Raw genomic sequence first — 18,647 nt, 5'->3', positions numbered from 1 at the left:
CTGGTAAAAATTGTAAAGGATAATCATTTAAAGTCTCTGGAAATTGACCTGAAGACATACAGCAAACGTAGAAACATTTATTCAAGAAAATCTCCTAAATCTTAGTAAGAACAGTGAGCCAGCAGCCTCTGAGCCACGACCTCTTCCTCTCCCCACCCCCACCAGTTCCACATGGTGGAGGCTCTGTTTTCCGTGGGTCTAGCTGAGAAGACAGGACTCACTCCCCCCAACCCCAGCTCATAGTCTAGGGCTAGGAGAGGTGGACTGTGGGCTACTGGAAGTACCAGAAGTACCAACAGGAGAAAGAGAGAGAGGGCCAGAAAAATATTTGAAGAAATAATAGTGAAAAACTACCCGAGTTTGATGACAAACAGTAGTCTTCACATCCAAGAAGCCCAGCTCTGTCCTGACTCCTTCTGTGGCTGCCAGTCTCGCTGTGACTGCAGGCAGGGGATGCCTGCAATACAGTGAAAATACCTGGAATGCGGGTGGGAGAGAATGGAAGTAAGGCCACTTAAAATGCCATAAAGCTTGCTGTTTTTCCTGAGATTCAGCTGTTTTTCTTGAATAAACACTCCCCGCATTGCTGCAGACTTTTGGTTAATTTCCAGAGTTGTGGCCATTTTTGTTGGTTTCTCATTGCTCTGATGGAGGAGAGAATTTTTGGAGACCCTTATTCTGCTATTTTTTGTTGACATCCCAGTTGAATTTTAATAGGAATTTTCTTCAGATTACTTAGTGTCTGTTTATAGTTTGTTCTGAAAGTGTTTGTTAGGTTAATTATTGGAAGTCTAAAACTCTATCCATAGGACCAACTAAGAATAATAATAAAAAATGCACAGTGTATCTTTATAGCAGAATATTATGCAGTTGTTAAAATAAAGTGGTAATTTTAACTGCACGCTAGAGAAAAATATTCAGGGGATGATGCTAAATGAAAAGCAAGTTGCAAAATAGTATGTGGTATTCTATTTTCATAAAGTTTGAATAAGCAACAAGAAAACAGGTGTGTGCTATATATATATGCTGAGAACATTTCTAGGAGAAATGAAAATGTTTTCCTTTGGGGCACCAAAGGGAGTGGGGGTGCTTGTTACTTCTTCACCCCCACTTACTATTATTTGAACTTTTGAGTATCTGTTACTTTGAAGTAACTTTAAAGAAGTCATTGAAGGGACTTCCCTGGTGGTGCGGTGGTTAAGAATCCGCCTGCCAATGCAGGGGACATGGGTTCAAGCCCTGATGCCACATGCCGCGGAGCAACTAAGCCCATGCACCACAACTACTGAGCCTGTGCTCTAGAGCCTGTGAGCCACAACTACTGAAGCCCATGCGCCTAGAGCCCGTGCTCCGCAACGAGAAGCCACCGCCAGGAGAAGACCGCGCACCGCAACGAAGAGTAGCCCCCACTCACTGCAACTAGAGAAAGCCCACGCGTAGCAACGAAGACGCAACGCAGCCAAAAAAAACAAATAAATAAAATTAAAAAAATAATTTAAAAAAATAACTCACTTTTAATTTCGATCAACTAGGATAACCCACAAGTAGTGATTATGACTAATCTGTTCTCTCTTCACCCCGGTGACTTTCTAGACTTTAGACTTTGTATGTTACAATCCACCCCCTGAAAAAGTCACTCTTTTGTAAGAAGCTTAACAGCCATTCTTCGTCACCTTTATTTTTATCTTTGAAAGAGGAGGAATAACCACCCAGTCCTGAAACATCACGCGTAGGTAGAATTGAATTATCCAAATTGAAAACCTCCCTGCAAACTGGAGGAAAAAGAATCCAACCAGCGTGTACCCATAGGTTCTCCAGGGACTTTTTGGTTAGTTACCCCATGAAATCCTTGAGATTTCATAATCTATTTTGTCTCATTTTGCTGTTATGAAATGGAGTTTTCAGCATCCCTTCTCTTGTCTGTTTTCAGATCACAGAACTCTGTGGTGCCAAGCGGGTTGGTTATTTTGGTCCAACACAATTTTACGTTGCCCTGAAATTAATTGCTGCAGCACAGTCTGGCCTCCCTGTGCGGATAGAGAGTATTAAATGTGGTAAGTATCTCCCATTGATACATTTTATTATCCATGACAGGTTTCCTGTTTATGATAACCATTTTTAGTGGGTTTAAGGCCTGTTCTATAAGCATTTGTGGAATTCTTCCTTTCTTCTTCCAACTCTTCTTTAAAGTAAAATAAAACTTACCAGGTATCTTAGTGGTTTTTTTTCTTTTTTAATGAGAAAAAAATTCAGAGTGACCTGAGATTAGTTCCTTTTAACTCACTTGCAGTTAAAAATAGATTTCGTTCTTTAGCCGGCAAAGATTGGGATGGGGATTCTAGAGCCTGTGGCAAAATAATAAGACCGTTTAATTTTCCACTCGAGGAATCTATAATGTCGTTTAAGGCTCTGTTAGGGCTGAGTAACTAGGAGAATTTGAGTGGAACTGCCCCTTCTGTCTCTCTTCTTTCCCTGCCAGGCACGTCAGGTATGATCATCTTTTAATCTCCCAATTCCCAAAGCACTATTTTCATGATTGTTAAGTACTCGGGGGCTACCAAGATTTTTGCAGAATGAATTTATCTTCTCAAAGTTTTGATTTACCATTTTCTTACCTTGCTATCCCTGCCCCCAACCCAGGACATACTTGAGCACTTAAACCAAGAGTAAAGCCCCAAACTCTTAGCATCATTTGCACTTCTTCAGTACTGGTTTTACCACGCTGTTTAAAGAAGGTGGTTATTCAGTGGATGTGCTGAGGTCCTTTTTTAGTTCACTCTGATATGAATTACTTTCCTGTGGCCACACAGCTATGCAGGAACTTTGTCCTTTTCCTCATTTTGAGATAAAAATGACTCCGCTGTTCCTACCTGTTCTGTGAAGTCCCTGGTGGACCTCGACGTGGGTTGAGGATTTATGGTTAGTCCGTGACAACCTTGTAGGACAGCTGCAAATAGCAGAGAAGATTCTGATAGCTTGACTATGGGAAATGAAAGCTTTTTACACTAACCATCAGGAGGCCGCAATCATCCTGCTAACCTTTATTAAAGGCTTAGTGGGTGTCAGACACCATCTCATTTAGTCCTCATGACATCTACCTACATTAGATAATTGTGTCAGTTTCCATTGCCTTCGATAAGCTGTGATAACAAGTACCATTGAAATCTCAGTGCCTAATGGAATAAAGGCTCGCTTCCTGCTTTGCGGTGGGTCAGGCTGAGTAACTTGCCTAAGGATTGTAAGGTTCTCACCAGCTCTAGCCAGGAGCTCAGCCTCCAGTTCCCGTGCTCTTCATTGCTATGCAGAGTAGCCTCTTCTTGATGATTCTTTCTGTTTAGTAAGGTGCTGACTCTAATCTGTAATCCTGGATGTTTTCCGAATGGGAAAAAAAATCTGACCCCCAAAGCATCCCTCAGTATTAGAAAATTTGGTTCCAAAATAGGTTTCATGATGAAGTATTATTTCAGTGGCCGGTTTGGTGTCTAATGGTCACTGCTATCATTCACTTGCTGTGATTAGTTCAAAGTTACAGCTCACTGAATTTCGATTTGTGGTAGGCAGTGATAGTTTCCATTCCATTGTAAATGGTCATTAAGCTTTATTGTAGTATCCCCCAACTTCATCTTCTGGAAGAGTTAAGAGCTGCTTTATTGTATAAAAGAATAAACTTCTGACACCTTTGTTGCTTATATTTGGTTAGACTGAAGTCTTCTACCTGATTTGTGCTCAGATCTACAGCTTAATTTCCTGGGGGGACGGGGTGGAAGGGATGGACTAAGTTATCACTTGTGTAAAGGATTAACCCTTTTCCCAAATACAAGGCTTTCTCCATTGTATTTTATAAATCCTGATGCTGCCTTTTACCTCTGAGGGTTTAAGTATACTCAGAGTTAATTCTGAATTTCCTTCCTTCATTTAAAGATTTATTAAATGATAGTTATTTGTAGTCAGCATATGTTGAGTAAGGATGAGGGCAAGACAGGGCCAAACTTTGAGCTGCTACTTAGCATTTTCCGATTTGTTGCTTGAAATCCATTAGCTTAATGTTTGATGACACAAACCTTGAAGGCCAAAGAGAATGCTCTCTGAGAACCTAATCTGAAAGGCTGCTACCTTTAAAAGGCCCTGTCACACCCAAGGAGTTGTGAGTCTACCCTTCCTTCTGTAAGAGTCATACCCTTATTTCATGAATGACATGTGCCTGTGTGTATGTTAACCTCTAACCCCTAGCCATTCCCATTTTGCTGAATACCCCTACCATATGCAGTTGCTTAAGCCAGGAACTTAGAAGCCATTCTTTTTTTTTTTGATATTTATTTTTTCTTATTTTATGGCTGCACTGCACAGCATGTGGGTAGAAGCCCTTCTTGATTCCCCCCTTTCCCTCATTCACAATATAATCCATCAAAATCCACTGCCCATTCCCTCCATCTCTCTGCTTCTGCTGGACCAGGCCACCTGCAGCCACACCTGAGCACCACGATGATTTTGTCATTGGTTTCTTGGCCTTCTCTATTCTCTACGCCAGTCTCTTTTCCCACACAGCGGTAAGAGTGGTCTTTTCAAAATAGCCACCAGATCATTTTATCCAGCTTCTTGAAACCCTCCCAGTGGTTGCTTGTTGTACATAGTGCTAAGTTCGGAGTCCCTACACTGATCTGTAAGGCCCTGCATAACCTAGTCTCTGCCTACTTCTCCATCCTCATCTCAAACCTCTTCTTCTTGCTTGCAGTCTGTCCCCCAGCCTCACTGGCCTTCTAGCCATTTCTGGGCCACCTCTTTTCCTGTTGTAGGAAAGACCATATGTTATGTCGAGGTGTTGGGTTGCTAGCGGTCTGTTCTTCCCCCTCTCCTTCCCATGCTGGCTCCTCCTCCTTATTCTTCAGGATTCCGAGGCCGCCCCCACCATCCTTTCTAAAGTATGTCCTGTCAAATTAATTCATCAACAAAGGAACCAGCATGTAGTAAAGCTGGTTCAAGAAAGTCAGAAGTATTTATAGTCATGGAAAGAAAGAATGCTGGAATAAGATTGCTAAATTACATATAAAATTGATTAATGCCCTACAGTGCAATAAAACTGTAACTGGGTTATTATACTCTTTTCTAAGATAAAATTCATTTGCATTGCTGTCAGACAAGAAGTATTTGTTAGCTAACAGTTTTCTACAAGTTAATATCTACACTTTCAGAATTGTAAAATGCCTAATCAAGAGTAAATAGTAACTTAAAAAGCACACATCCCTAGGGAATGAGGTACTCCTTGGATGGGCCCATTAGATAATGCTAGGTAATGTGGCAGGCCCCTCCCTACTTTATTCTCTCTCACCGCCCGCTCCTTCATAGCACTTTTATCAGAGTTTGTAAATACTCCTTTACAGGTTTGACAAGTTTTTTGTCTGTCTTCCTTAGCAGTCTGCAAGTCCAAGGGGAAAGGAGGAGCTTCTGGTAATCCCTGCACTGAGGGGCCTTGTGGGTACTCAGAGCATGTTTGTTGAATGAATGAATGACTGACTGAATGAATGAAGACATAAATGCCTGTGCATGGGGAGCGAGTCTTAATCAGCTGTCACTCTTTAAACTCAAACATTTGGAATTCAGGTTCACCTGGAACTGCTGAGGGATGCCTACAGAAGTCATCTTTCTCAGGCTTTGGTTCCCACCCTCGTCTGCCCTTGAGAATCGTCTGGGTAACTTTTTTTTTTTTTTTTTGCGGTACGTGGGCCTCTCACTGTTGTGGCCTCTCCTGTTGCGGAGCACAGGCTCCGGACGCACAGGCTCAGCAGCCATGGCTCACGGGCCCAGCCGCTCCGCGGCATGTGGGATCTTCCCGGACCGGGGCACGAACCCGCGTCCCCTGCATCGGCAGGCGGACTCTCAACCACTGCGCCACCAGGGAAGCCCCATCTGGGTAACTTTAAATGCAAAATAAAAAATACGAGTACCTGGGGCCACCTGCAGAAATTATCATTAAATTAGCCTGGGGTGTGGCCTGAGCGAGGGGGGTTTTCAGAGCTCCCCAGGTGATTCTTCTGTGGAGCCAGGGTTCAGAGTGACTTCTGAAGACAGCTGGGTGGAGTATTTTCAGGAGCTTTGCTTAAGCTCTGAGTACAGATTTGGTCACATCAGGGCCTGAACTGGGGGTAGACAAGAGGCGCCCAGGGTGTATAACTCCCTGCGCTTGCTCCCCGGGCCCTGCAAGTGCTGACACTGCCTTTCCACGGCCCTGAGAGGGCTGGCCCCAGGCTTCTCTCTGGCCTCACCCTAGTGGGAGCTGGGGCGACACGTTTGGTGAAAGCTGACTTAGAAGGACGGACGGCGGGTGTGAAGTTCAGGGCCAGCAGAGAATTCCTGCAGAGGAAACCACGTGCGAACATTTGCCCTGGGAGCTCCTGTACCTTCCTCCTTTCCGAAGACAGGCCAAGAGTGGGTGTGAGGACCGAGGGAAGGTGTAGCGGGGTCAAGAGTAGGGTTTTGAAGCTTTTTGGTGCCATGGGCCCCTTTGGCAGTGTGAAGCTTCTGGACCCCTTCTTGGGGTAATGTTTTTGTTTTTTTTAAAGAAGTTTTTATTGGAGTATAGTTGCTTTACAATGTTGTGTTCTGCTGTACAGCAAAGTGAATCAGGTATATGTATACATATATCCCCTCATTTTTGGATTTCCTTCCCATTTAGGTCACCACAGAGCAGTGAGTAGAGTTCTCTGTGCTATACAGCAGGTTCTCATTAGTTCTCTATTTTATACATAGTGCTGTATCTATGTCACTCCCAATCCACCAATTTGTACCCCCCCCCCCCCCCCCCCCCCTCCCCCTCCGTTTTTTTTTCTTCTTCTGTGTCTCTGTTTTGGAGTAATATTTTAAATGCGTACAACGATGTGGGATTATAAAGGAAACCAATTAAAACTGACCCTTGAACAACTGGAGGGTTAATCCATGTATAATTTATAGTCAGCCCTCCATATCCGCGGTTCCTCCACATCCATGGACCCAGCCAGCCGCAGACCGTGTAGTTCTGTAGTATTTACTCTTGAAAAATATCCGCGTGTAAGTGGACTCACTGTGTTCAAAGCTGTGTTGTTCAAGGGTCAACTGTATTTTGAAATTAAAACTGAGATATTTAAAAAAGTTGTTATATAGCAGTATACATGCTTCTTTATTAATGTATTAAATAAAAGATCTGTGATCCAAATAACTAGCGTACTTTCAGAGTAGTGATGAACATAAACAGTACTTCAGGATGTCCACAGCAACTGTAATGTGATATAAAAATATCTGATTTCGGCGGGTGACAAAGTTGCAAGCACTGCTGACGATATTACAGCAGTTCATTGCTTACATTCATAATTGAAAGAAATGCTAACTTATGGTTAGGGTAGGGAGAATAAAGATGTAATTTACTTTCTTATCCAACATGACAGACCCCTTGATTTTTTCCCACAGCTCCTTTAAAGGGGAGTCTCTGAACCCCAGTAGTGCAATAATGTGATTCATGTGGTTTCTAGGGCTGTGTTCCTCATTCCTGACCTGGTGGTAGTCTGGCACAGTCTGCAGGGAAAGGAGAAAGAATTAGGACAAAGGATTGAGTTATTTATAAAAGGAAATGTGTTCAATTTTAAGATGGTTTTTTTGGTTTCCTTTTGTTAAATGTGCTCTTTTATGAAATTGATAATGGATAACTGTAACTTACCATCACCCCTCCAAAAAATTATAAGATCAGCCTTCCCACAGCAGCCTTTACCTGCTCATCTAGCTATCTAGCTTCCCATTTCCAAATTAGCAACAAATTTTTCCAAATTAACAGGTGGATAGCGCAGATAGGCGATTATAAGGCTTTGATCAACCCAGGTTTGGGTTAGTAAGACCAACCTGATGTTTTTCCCAAGTAACTTAAGGAAAATGTGTGGGTTTGGCTTCACTTTGGAATTACTGAACATCGTTGTCATTAATTTTTGTTAACCTATAAGTAACTGGTATAAATGGATGGGCGACAAAAAGTAGTGGGAAGAGAAGGGAGCCCCAGGAGGCCAGGAGTGTTGTTAAGACTGTAGCTCTGCCGCCATTTTGCTGCATGAGTAAGACAAGACCCACCCTCCCCTTCTTGGGCTTAGTTCCTCACCTGTAAGATGTGGATACTTCCAGTAGATTTTCTCTAGACCATTTCCCCCTCTGACACGCCACAGTTTCAGCCTGAATGTTCAAACCTGCAATACAAAGACTATTTTAATTTTCAGGATGACAGTGTAGCCTAGTGGCTAAGAGTGTAGGCCCTAGCAGTAGACTACCTGATTTTGAATCCCTGCTCCATCACTCTTTATTTGTGTACCCTCAGGCAAGTTTCTTAACCTCTTTGAGCTTAAATGGCTCACCTGGAGAAGGGGTATCCCAATAGTAGCTGCCTTGTAGTTTTTTGGCCAACCATCTAAACTGTGCTGTCTCATACGGTAGTCACTAGCCACGTGCGGCTGGCTATTGAGCATTAAAAATGTGTGTAGTGCGAGTGGGGAATTGAATTTTTAATTAAATTAATAATTAATTTAAATTATTTAAAATTTAAAAGTCAATTAATGTAAAATATTTTTCCATTAAATGCAACTGTATTGTTTTAGTAAGACTACATTTTACTTGAACCACTGTATTGTGTAAGACAGGGGTCAGCAAACTTTTCCTGTAAAGGGCTAGGTAGTGGATATTTTAGGCTTTGTGAGCCATATGGCCTTTGTTGCAAATATCCAACTCTGCCCCAGAACTGTGAAAGCAGAAGTGGAGAATATGTAAACAAAAGAGTGTGGCTGTGTTCCAGTGAAACTATTTATGGACATTGAAATTTGTATTTCATAATTTTCACGTCCTGAAATATTTTTCTTTTGATGTTTTCCAAACATTCAAAAATGTAAAACCCATTCTTTTTTTTTTTAAATTTATTTATTTATTTGGCCATGTTGGGTCTTTGTTTCTGTGCGTGGGCTTTCTCTAGTTGCGGCGAGCGGGGGCCACTCTTCATCACGGTGCGTGGGCCTCTCACTATCACGGCCTCTCTTGTTGCGGAGCACAGGCTCCGGATGCGCAGGCTCAGCGGCCACGGCTCACGGGCCCAGCCGCTCCGCGGCATGTGGGATCTTCCCAGACCAGGGCTCGAACCCATGTCCCCTGCATTGGCAGGCGGATTCTCAACCACTGCGCCACCAGGGAAGCCCAAACCCATTCTTTTTTTAATGGTAATACTATTTTTTAAAACTGAAGTATACCTTGATGTACAATATTATATAAGTTACAGGTATACGGTATAGTGAGTCACAATTTTTTAAGGTTATACTCCATTTGTAGTTATTATAAAACATTGGCTATATTCCCTCTGTTGTACAATACATCCTTATAGCTTATTTTGTACATAATAATAGGCAGCAGGTTGAATGTGGTCCATAGGTATATCCCCAAGATAAATGAATTCATGTCTGTCAAAAACCATTTATAAGAATGTTCACAGCAGCTATATTCCTAATGGCTCCAAACTGGAAACAACCCAAATGTTCATCACAGGAGACTGGATTTAAAAAATTTCAATGTATTCATAAAAATAGATTATTTCATAGCAATGAAAAAGAATGAACTATGTCTTTGGATGATTATGTGGTGCATTGGATGATTATCACAGACAAAGTGTTGGTCAGAGAAGGTGGTCACAAAGATTAATATTGTATGATTCCATTATGTGAAGTTCTATAATGGCAAAGGTAATCTGTGGATTTAGAAATTAGAATAGGTTGCTAAGTGGGACAAGGCGAGGGGATTAACTAGAAAGGGATATGAAGGCAAATTCTATATGATGGAAATGTATCTTAATTTGGGTGTTTGCTATGAGCTTATACATACATTTGTTAAAAGTCTTCAAGTGGTACACTTAAGCTTTATATAAATCATCCCTCCATACAAAATACTCCTTACGTAATTTAAGAAGAAATCAGTTAGTTGTTAACATTTAACATTATAGTATTTCTTAGTCAAATCCAGATTTCTGGCCATAATGGTCCACATTCCTTCATAGCAACCATCAGCCAAACTGTGCTGTTCCAGTAGGGTAGCCAGTAGCCACACTACTGCGGCGCCTGAGTGCCTGAGATGTGGTGTATCTGAATTGAGGTCTGTGGTACAGGTAAGTACACATGGGGGTTTGAAGCATTAGTCTGAAAAAAGAATGTAAACTATTATATTAATTTTTATCTTGATCACATGCTGTAATCTATAACATTGGGTTAAAATACACTAAATTAATTTCACCTGTATCTTTTGTGCTTTTTTCAACGTTAAAAATTTTAATTGTGACAAAATATATAGAACATAAAATTTACCATCTTCACCATTTTTAAGTGTACAGTTCAGTAGTGTTTAGTATATTCACGTTGTTGTGCGACCAATCTCCCCACCTTGCAAAATGGAAACTCCGCCCCCGTTAAACAACTCTTCACTCCCCTTCACCCCCGGCCCCTGGCACCCACCATTCTACTTTCTGTTTTTATGAGTTTGACGATTGATCCCTCATGTAAGTGAAACGATGTAGTATTTGTATTTTTGTCACTGGCTTCTTTACTTAACATTTTTTTTTGGTAATGTAGCTACTACACAATTTACAATGATATATGTGGCTGACATTATATTTCCAGTGGACAGCGTTGGAGGACACTGCACAGCAGCTGCCACTTTGTAATTTGCCATTTGTTACTGCATTTATGCTGCTTATGTTTCTTCTAATGAATTGAAGAGATTGAAGTATTTCTTACATTCATGACTCCATCAAACGTGGGAAAACAAAGGATTTTTTCCCTTAGAGGGTCACATGTTTAAAAAAGGAGAGGCATAGTTCTCTTTGTGGAAGGGAAAAATAGTCATTTCTATTTAATATACAAAGCATTTCTGTGTTCAAAGAATACAACGTAAGATGCCATTGTGAAACAAATGATTGCTGTGCTCATGGTGTCCTTGGCCCTTATCAGTATTTCATTTGAACTCTTGATGTGTTTCTTGGTGTTAATTCAGTTTGGGAGAAAAGATTCTAAACAACTACTACAAATAAATCTTCTCCTGTGATTACTTGACATAAATCACTGGATAGCAGGTACTTTATTGATTAATTTTCTAATAAAGTTGCACTGTTACATTTGGTGTACACATGACTAGGAAACAACATTTAGACTGAACATCGACAAACTAGAGTTTTACTTTTCACTTTTTAAAAGCTTGCAGCATTAAAAAAAAAAAGCTTGCAGCAGCTTAAGAAAAATAGCACCTTCATTAACCTTTTCAATGATAGGGATATCATTATATATGGTTACAATTCTGTTAAGTGAGAGTTGTTTACAACCTTGTAAACAAAGAAAGTACGAGGGAAATTCAGCTGTATTTTGTCTTTTGCTACCGGCGGGGGGAGGGAGGTTCTTTCCCAGGTGAACAATTTTGGAGAAATGCCATAGCCAGGGAAGGAGAGCGTGTGACGTGACGGTGTCCTAAAGGACAGCTGGGGGCTCTAGTGTAATAGTTGATATTCATCAGCCGGGTTTGTGTTCCATTGCTCCCAGAGTTATCTGTTGAACACCAGTGAAACGCTGGTCAGGGAGCTTAAAAATGCCAAGCATTTACTTCTTTTCTCCCTCAAATAGGGCTTGGAAGTAGCATCATCCTCTCATGGGCAGATTAGAGTGCAAGTTATTTTATGTGATCTCGTTCCATGTGTTTTAGATCCTTTTTGCAGACTGAGTTGAAACAAATACCTTTCTGAGAAGAGAACCATAGGATTAGCTGATATTTGATTTACTAAGAATCTAGACTTTCTTTTTTCTTGCCTTTTTTCTTTTGAAGTCCATTCCTGCCTTGAGTGTTGGAGAGCTGCCATGGTTAGGGAAGAGTAAAACATTAAAAATGGTGGCCATCCTGTCTTTGGAGGAAAGTCTTGGTTTAATTTCCCAGATTGGTTATTCTTTTTATGTCTCTTGGGCCCTTGGCTGATTGATCACGCAGGGATTTGTCATATTGCCTACTTCTTTAAATCAAATGTGGACATAGCAACTAAAAATAAACATGATGTGGATATTAGAGAACCAGGGGCCTTCTTTGCCTGGGGAGCTGGGATACTGCTTGCTGTTGCTAAGAGGTTTTCTGGCTTTAGCACAGCTTCAATCATTGGAAGTGCAGCTGTGTTTTTGGAAGAGGGAGCTAAGGGAAGGCAGAGGCACACTGATGAGTATTATCCCGAACAATGGATCCAGATGCAAATCATTATGCCTAATCCAGAATATTATACCCATTTTTGGCATTCTTGTGCTGTGTTGTGTGTGATTTGCTGTGCTGAGAACTTGAAGTGTGCCAAAGTATCATTTCTGTTTTCAGAATAGTTTTGTTAGAAATTTGAAAGCTAAGTAAATATACCAGACAGTTGGGTTTCAGCTCTTTGTGGCGTAGAGTGTAGCTAATGGTTTTGACAGTAGAATCTGACTGAACGTTGGACTGATTGCTCTAACTTTATACCATTTTCCTTATTCCATTATGAAAAGACAACTGGAGATTGAGTGTGAAAATTGTTTAAGCAGTGACATAAGGTGAGAAAGTGTTGTATGCAGTAGGTTTGTCCTGGGAATGAGGGGCCTTTCTGTAGGTCAGCAGCACTGGCTGGTGAAGAGCCAGCTCTGCCACAGATGAGCTGTGTCTTCTTAGCTCCTTCTGCTCTGTTTCCACATCTATAAAAGGAGGCTAATGATCATCTTACTGTAGTGAGTTGTGAGGATTAAATGAGTTAATATTTGCAGATCTTAATACAGTGTCTGGCATATAATAAGCACTATATAAGTTCTGCCTGCTACTGTTTGTCACTTGATACTGAGTTCTACGATGTCACGTCCTTTTTCTTGGTGCCGAACTGAAGGCTGAAGTGGGAGATCTGTCCAAAACCTGAATTTGTTCTGAGATGATTCAACAGCATTTAAAAACGTTGAGCCAGGATACCGTGTTAAACTGTAGCATTTTTCTATTATGACATTATTATAGGAGTCCTTATTGTGTTGAAATCAAATTTAATCTATATTTAGTGTTCTGGAATTTTTCCTCAAAAGTGACTCATCTTTTGGCCATTGAGTTCCCTTTTTTGCAGTTTTCAAATAAAGTCTCACTTGAGCTTCTCTGATTCTGCTCCTAAAGAACTGCCGCTGCCTCGCTTTATGATGTCAAAAACTGATGCTGAGATCCGGTTTGGGAACATGGCTGAGCTGCATGGAACTAAAGTTCAGATTCCATATTTAATCACAGAAAAAAATACCTTCAAAAGAATGGATGATGAGGATAAACAGGTAAATAGTCTGATCAGGCATGTCTGTTTGCTTTTGACCATGAATCCTCACAGAGCAGTGCCTCTTAGCTGCTGTCAAGCTTCCAGTGAATCGCACCATCTGGGTTACAATTATAGACTTGGAAGTGAGCCAGTAAAGTTTCCTTGTAGCAAGGAGAAGAGGCTGATGCATAGAAATTACCATTACCATGAGCCACCTATGGGCCATTTAGAGCTTACTTTAATGTAGAATTGGGTCTCAAGTAAGGCTGCTGATTTAACACACTTATTTGATGTCTCTAATCACCATCTCCAAATGGGTTCTTCGAAATGTAACTTCTAGGAGTGTTTAATAAGTCCTTTCTTCCAAAAAAACCTGGAGAAAAGGTTTCTCTGGTTAAATATGTTTGGAGAATGCTGCTTCATGGACTATTCTCGGGGGAAAGGCTAAATACTCAGTCTTAGACGTTCACAGTGCACATTAGCACAGTAAAAGCCCTGAGAAGTCCTGCAATAAAGAGACATGGAGATCGGCATGTACTAAACTCCTTTCACCAGGGAATCCCTTCTTGGGGAGCATGTTTGGAGTGCCGTGTTGGGAAATGCTGCCATTACCTGTGTAGCCGGAAGAAGAATAGGGTGGATGGGCGTTTAAAATTAGACCACTATTTGCAATAGTCAGATAGTGACTGGTAGAGACCAAAGTGTAAATTCCAGATGAGTGAGCCTATCAAGAAGAGGTAAAATAGACTTACACATTAGTGAACCCTCAGGGCATCAGGGTACATCCCATACTTCCAATGAAGATAAGATACTGAATTATGCAGAAAAGTCAAATTATATTCAATTATAGTATCTTCCATAAGGAAGAGAAATCTGTTATGTTTAGGAAGACCAATCAAAATGTTTTCAAATGCAAGACAGTTATTAAAGGATTAAGTTGGAAAACTAATGTATATGGCTCACCCTGATAATGCTGGATATTTGAGGTATCGTTGCAGAAGTTTCATATTTAAGTTAGGTGTAGCATGTTCTGTTGCTTTCATAATTCTCATATGTTTAAACTAGTTCTTCAGGGATTGATTGATTGATTGATTTTATTTTATATTTTTTAGGGATTTAGATAAAAAGGTGTACAGGCGCATACCTTGGAGGTAGTGCGGGTTCCATTCCAGACCGCCACAATAAAGCGAGTCACATGACTTTTTGGTTTCCCAGTGCATACAGAAGTTACATTTACACTATACTGTAGTCTACTAAGTGTGCAAGAGCATTAGGGCTAAAAAAACCCCCAATGTATATACCTTAATTAAAAAAATATTGCTAAAAACTGCTGTCATCTTAGCAATTAGTAGTAGCATCAAAGATTACTGATCACAGATTACCTTAAAAATACAATAGTAATGAAAAAGTTTGAAATATTTGTAAGAATTACCAAAATGTGACACAGGGACGTGAAGTGAGCAAATGCTTTTGGAAAAATGGTGCCAATAGACTTGCTCGATGCAGCGTTGCCACAAACCTTCAATTTGTTAAAAAAAAAAAAAGAGTAATATCTGTGAAGTGCAATAAAATGAGGTATGCCTGTATCAGAATCTTCAGCCAATACTCTTTGGCATGTTTTCCCACCAGCGTTTGGAGAGGAATGAGGGTCCACTATCCCAGGATGGTTGGATGCCCTGGGAACTTTCCAGGCCCATCCCCTGGCTGCGTGATTGAGGACACATCCTTTCACTTCAGTCTGGGCTTATGCTAGGCCCACCCAGTCTGTGGGTGTGAGCTTACAATTCAAAGCAAATATTCTTTTCTTTTACTTGAAAAAGAGTACTTGATTAGTATCTCAGATTGCATTATTATTATTATTTTTGACTAAGAGCACCTATGTAGTCTCTATATTGATGAAAAGTACTGTTTCCTCATTACTTGGGTATTCCAAAGTTACCAGTCTATTGGTAGCATTAAAAAAAAAAAAAAAAAAAAAAAGGAGGAAACCCAGTAGCCGAGTTAGAAGGTTGCTTGTCTTGCCTGGGGTCCTACATAAAGTTCACATTCGAGTTGAGATTTGAATTGTAGTTTATTAAGGCTCCATCCTAGTGTTTAGGAATAGGCTAGTTGGAGTGGTTTACCCATAATGAATTGTTTTGCAATTTCTCAGTATAAAAAAAAAAGCTGGCATTTTACTTTGGCTAGCCAGGTCCCAGAATATTCAGCATTAACCATTTAAAATATTAAAAAAATAGCCACATTGTTGGAAGACTTGGTAAGTGTAAATCCAGGAAATAGGAGCCTTTATTAATGAATGAAAATTGAATCTGTTCACGAAGAGATCAAAATTGGGGAGTATGAATGTTATTTCATGTGATCAGTGTCTTTCGTTTCCCCAAGGAAAATATTATTGGAGTAACTGGAAGTGTTTCAGGCTTGTTTTAGTAATTTAGGTAACTGAGCTCCGGCGAGACTGTTCTCTGGGAGACTTCTGAATCCTCAGACACTGCTTTTTAACCAAGCTGCGTTTCTGAGAAAATATTCTCCTCCATTTATTAAAGCAGCCTGCTTACTGGCAGTAGAGTTGCGTTATACTTCATAACTGCAGCTCAGAGCGCCAGGCTCCTTGAGTGATCGTCTCTGAACTCTGCTCTGGTTCTTTGAAGCAGGAAACGCAGTCTCCCACGATGTCACCCCTCGCCTCCCCTCCTTCTTCCCCGCCTCATTACCAGAGGGTGCCCTTGAGCCATGGCTACAGCAAACTGCGGAAAAGCACGGAGCAGATGCATCCAGGTAAGAGGCCAGCTGTCCCAGGCAGTGTCTTAGAGGCTCCTTCATCTATCGGGCAGCAACGCCACCAGCTGCTCAGTCTCCTGACTTAATTACCTCTGGCTTTGGAGACAGGGCTCAATTTAATTTTATACTCTCAAGCAAGGTTAAAAAAAATATAAAATGAAATCTGTGTTAGTAATGCCTTGTTTTCTGTCCTACAAACTAGTTCATCTTTAGACTTGTAGATAATGATTTAGATGATTTAATCCTTCATATACAAGTTTCGTTACACAGGAACATAGCACATGAAGGATTTGTATTGTTTTGGAATAGTTATTCCTTTCTGCAAAGCCACCAAACATATTTATATGATAACTGCTCTTATGAAACTACTTAAAAAATAGAACTCTGCAGAAGAGTTGATTCAACCTTTAAAGACTGAGCACATAAATGAAAATATTTAGCTCTTGTGTTTGGGACTAAGAATAAGGGAAATGCCAGGGGAGGCATCGTGCTCAGGTGTGTGAAGTGCCCAGTTGTGGGGTTGCCTGCTTGCTCACATTTGCACTGTGCTGGCCATGTTAGTGGTAGAATACGTAACTTGCTTCTGAGAATGACTTGCAGAGTTGACTCCCTGGCTGCAATGCTTAAAGCTCCATAAATTCACGGCAGCATCTTGTCCTTGTGGGGCTCAGGTTCCTAGCTTAAGATATGACCAATTAAAGGTATTCTAGAATTGGATATCCATAACTCCCCCCCTCCCCGCCTTTTTTTAAAATTCTGTGAGCTGTAACTGAAAGTGACCCAGTTTCTGCAGGTTTTTGCTGCATTGAAAATAGTGGTGACTTCTAGAGGGAAACAGATTTTAAAAAAAAATGTGTGCTAGGCTGGACTGAAGAGAGACTATAATCTTGCCGAGAGAAGCAGGTGTAGCATGATGGAAAAATCTTTTGATTGGAATCAGAAGGTGAGGGTTTATGTGACTAGCTATGTGACCGTGGGCAAGCCACTTACTGCTCTGAACCATGATTTTCCTCTCCTCTTTTTAAATGGAGTAATAGTATCCTATAGGGGTGTTGTGAGGATAAGCGAGAACATGAGTATAAAATCTGATTGGAAATTGAATCCTATGCAAATGCAAGATAACGTTGTTGGGGGATAGGAACGAAAAATCACTCCCCTGGAACCTGAGTGTCCCATTGGTGTCTGAAACAAAACGGGGTTGAGAATTCTTCATTTTCCTTATAGTCTCTCCTGCCGAATTTCCCTATTTTTAGAAGTGGGTTTTTTTTCCTTAATTTCATCTGGGTTTGGAAATTGGAGTACTATGCCTAGCATGGTGTCTAGTTTTTGGATTTTAATTCACAGGTGAGTCGTTTTTTGTTCTACCGAGTCACCAGGTTCTACTCTTTTTTTCTGATATTCCTTAAAAAACTTGTCTGTACCAGCTCTCTCTGCTTCATGCTCCATTTTCTCCTCATTCCATTCAAATTGGGCTTTCATTCCCCCAGTGGCAAGGAAATGACCTGCTTCTCTCCTTCGCTCTTTTAGCGCGTGTGTCAAGGTTTTCCATGCTTTCATTCTTTCTTAGCCCTTTTTAAAAAAAAAGTGAGGTAAAATTTACATGTGATAAAATGCACACATTTAAAATCTTCAACTTGAGGGACTTCCCTGGCGGTCCAGTGGTTAAGACTTCGCCCTCCAGTGCAGGGGTGCGGGTTTGATCTCTGGTCAGGGAGCTAAGATCCCATATGCCTTGGGGCCAAAACAAAACAAAACAAAAAACCAAAAAAAACCACCCCAAAACATAAAACAGAAGCAATATTGTAACAAATTCAATAAAGACTTTAAAAATGGTCCACATCAGGACTTCCCTGGTTGCGCAGTGCTTAAGTATCTGCCTGCCAATCCAGGGGACACGGGTTCGAGCCCTGGTCCGGGAAGATCCCACATGCTGCAGAGCAACTAAGCCCATGCGCCACAACTACTGAGCCTGCGCTCTAGAGCCCGCGAGCCACAACTACTGAGCCTGCGGGCCACAGCTACTGAAACCCATGTGCCTAGAGCCTGTGCTCTGCAACAAGAGAAGCCACCGCAATGAGAAGCCTGCGCACTGCAACGAAGAGTAGCCCCCGCTCGCCGCAACTAGAGAAAGCCTGCACACAGCAAGAAAAACCCAACACAGCCAAAAATTAAAACAAAAAAAAAGGTCCATATCAAAAAAGAACTCTTTAAAATAAAATAAAATCTTCAATTTGAGTTTTAACAAATGGATATACTCATGTATCCACCATTTTGATCATGAATAAAATATTTCCCTACTATATGATCCAGCAATTCCACCCCTGAGTATATATCTGAAGAAAATGAAAGCACAAATTTGAAAAAATACATGGACCCCAGTGTTCATAGCAGCATTATTTACTATAGCCAAGGTATGGAAACAACCTAAGTGTCCATCAACAGATGAATGAAGAAAGAAGATACACGTACATACACACACACAATAGAATATTACTCAGCCATAGAAAAGAATGAAATTCTGCCATTTGTAGCAATGTGGATGGACCTAAAAAGGGAATTA

General features: G+C 40.9%; 1 protein-coding gene across 7 annotated transcripts in view; it reads left to right on the top strand.

Annotated features, from left to right (window-relative positions):
- REPS2 (RALBP1 associated Eps domain containing 2) overlaps window positions 1–18,647 on the top strand; it is a 233,760-nt gene that overhangs the window by 64,814 nt on the left and 150,299 nt on the right. For 4 of the 7 annotated variants that reach the window (XM_027095712.1, XM_027095713.1, XM_027095709.1 and 1 more), the window contains exons 2-4: window positions 1,931–2,054; window positions 13,180–13,328; window positions 15,958–16,084. In XM_027095712.1, coding sequence (XP_026951513.1) covers window positions 1,931–2,054; window positions 13,180–13,328; window positions 15,958–16,084 — 400 coding nt within the window. The remainder of the gene's footprint in view (window positions 1–1,930; window positions 2,055–13,179; window positions 13,329–15,957; window positions 16,085–18,647) is intronic. The other 3 variants (XM_027095714.1, XM_027095710.1, XM_027095715.1) reach the window with 2 other exon arrangements.

This window comes from Aethalodelphis obliquidens, unplaced genomic scaffold, assembly GCF_003676395.1.
Source record: "Aethalodelphis obliquidens isolate GAN/ISIS:26980383/991018 unplaced genomic scaffold, ASM367639v1 scaffold94, whole genome shotgun sequence".
NCBI classification, from domain to species: domain Eukaryota; kingdom Metazoa; phylum Chordata; class Mammalia; order Artiodactyla; family Delphinidae; genus Aethalodelphis; species Aethalodelphis obliquidens.
This window is presented reverse-complemented; position numbering and strand designations above follow the sequence as displayed.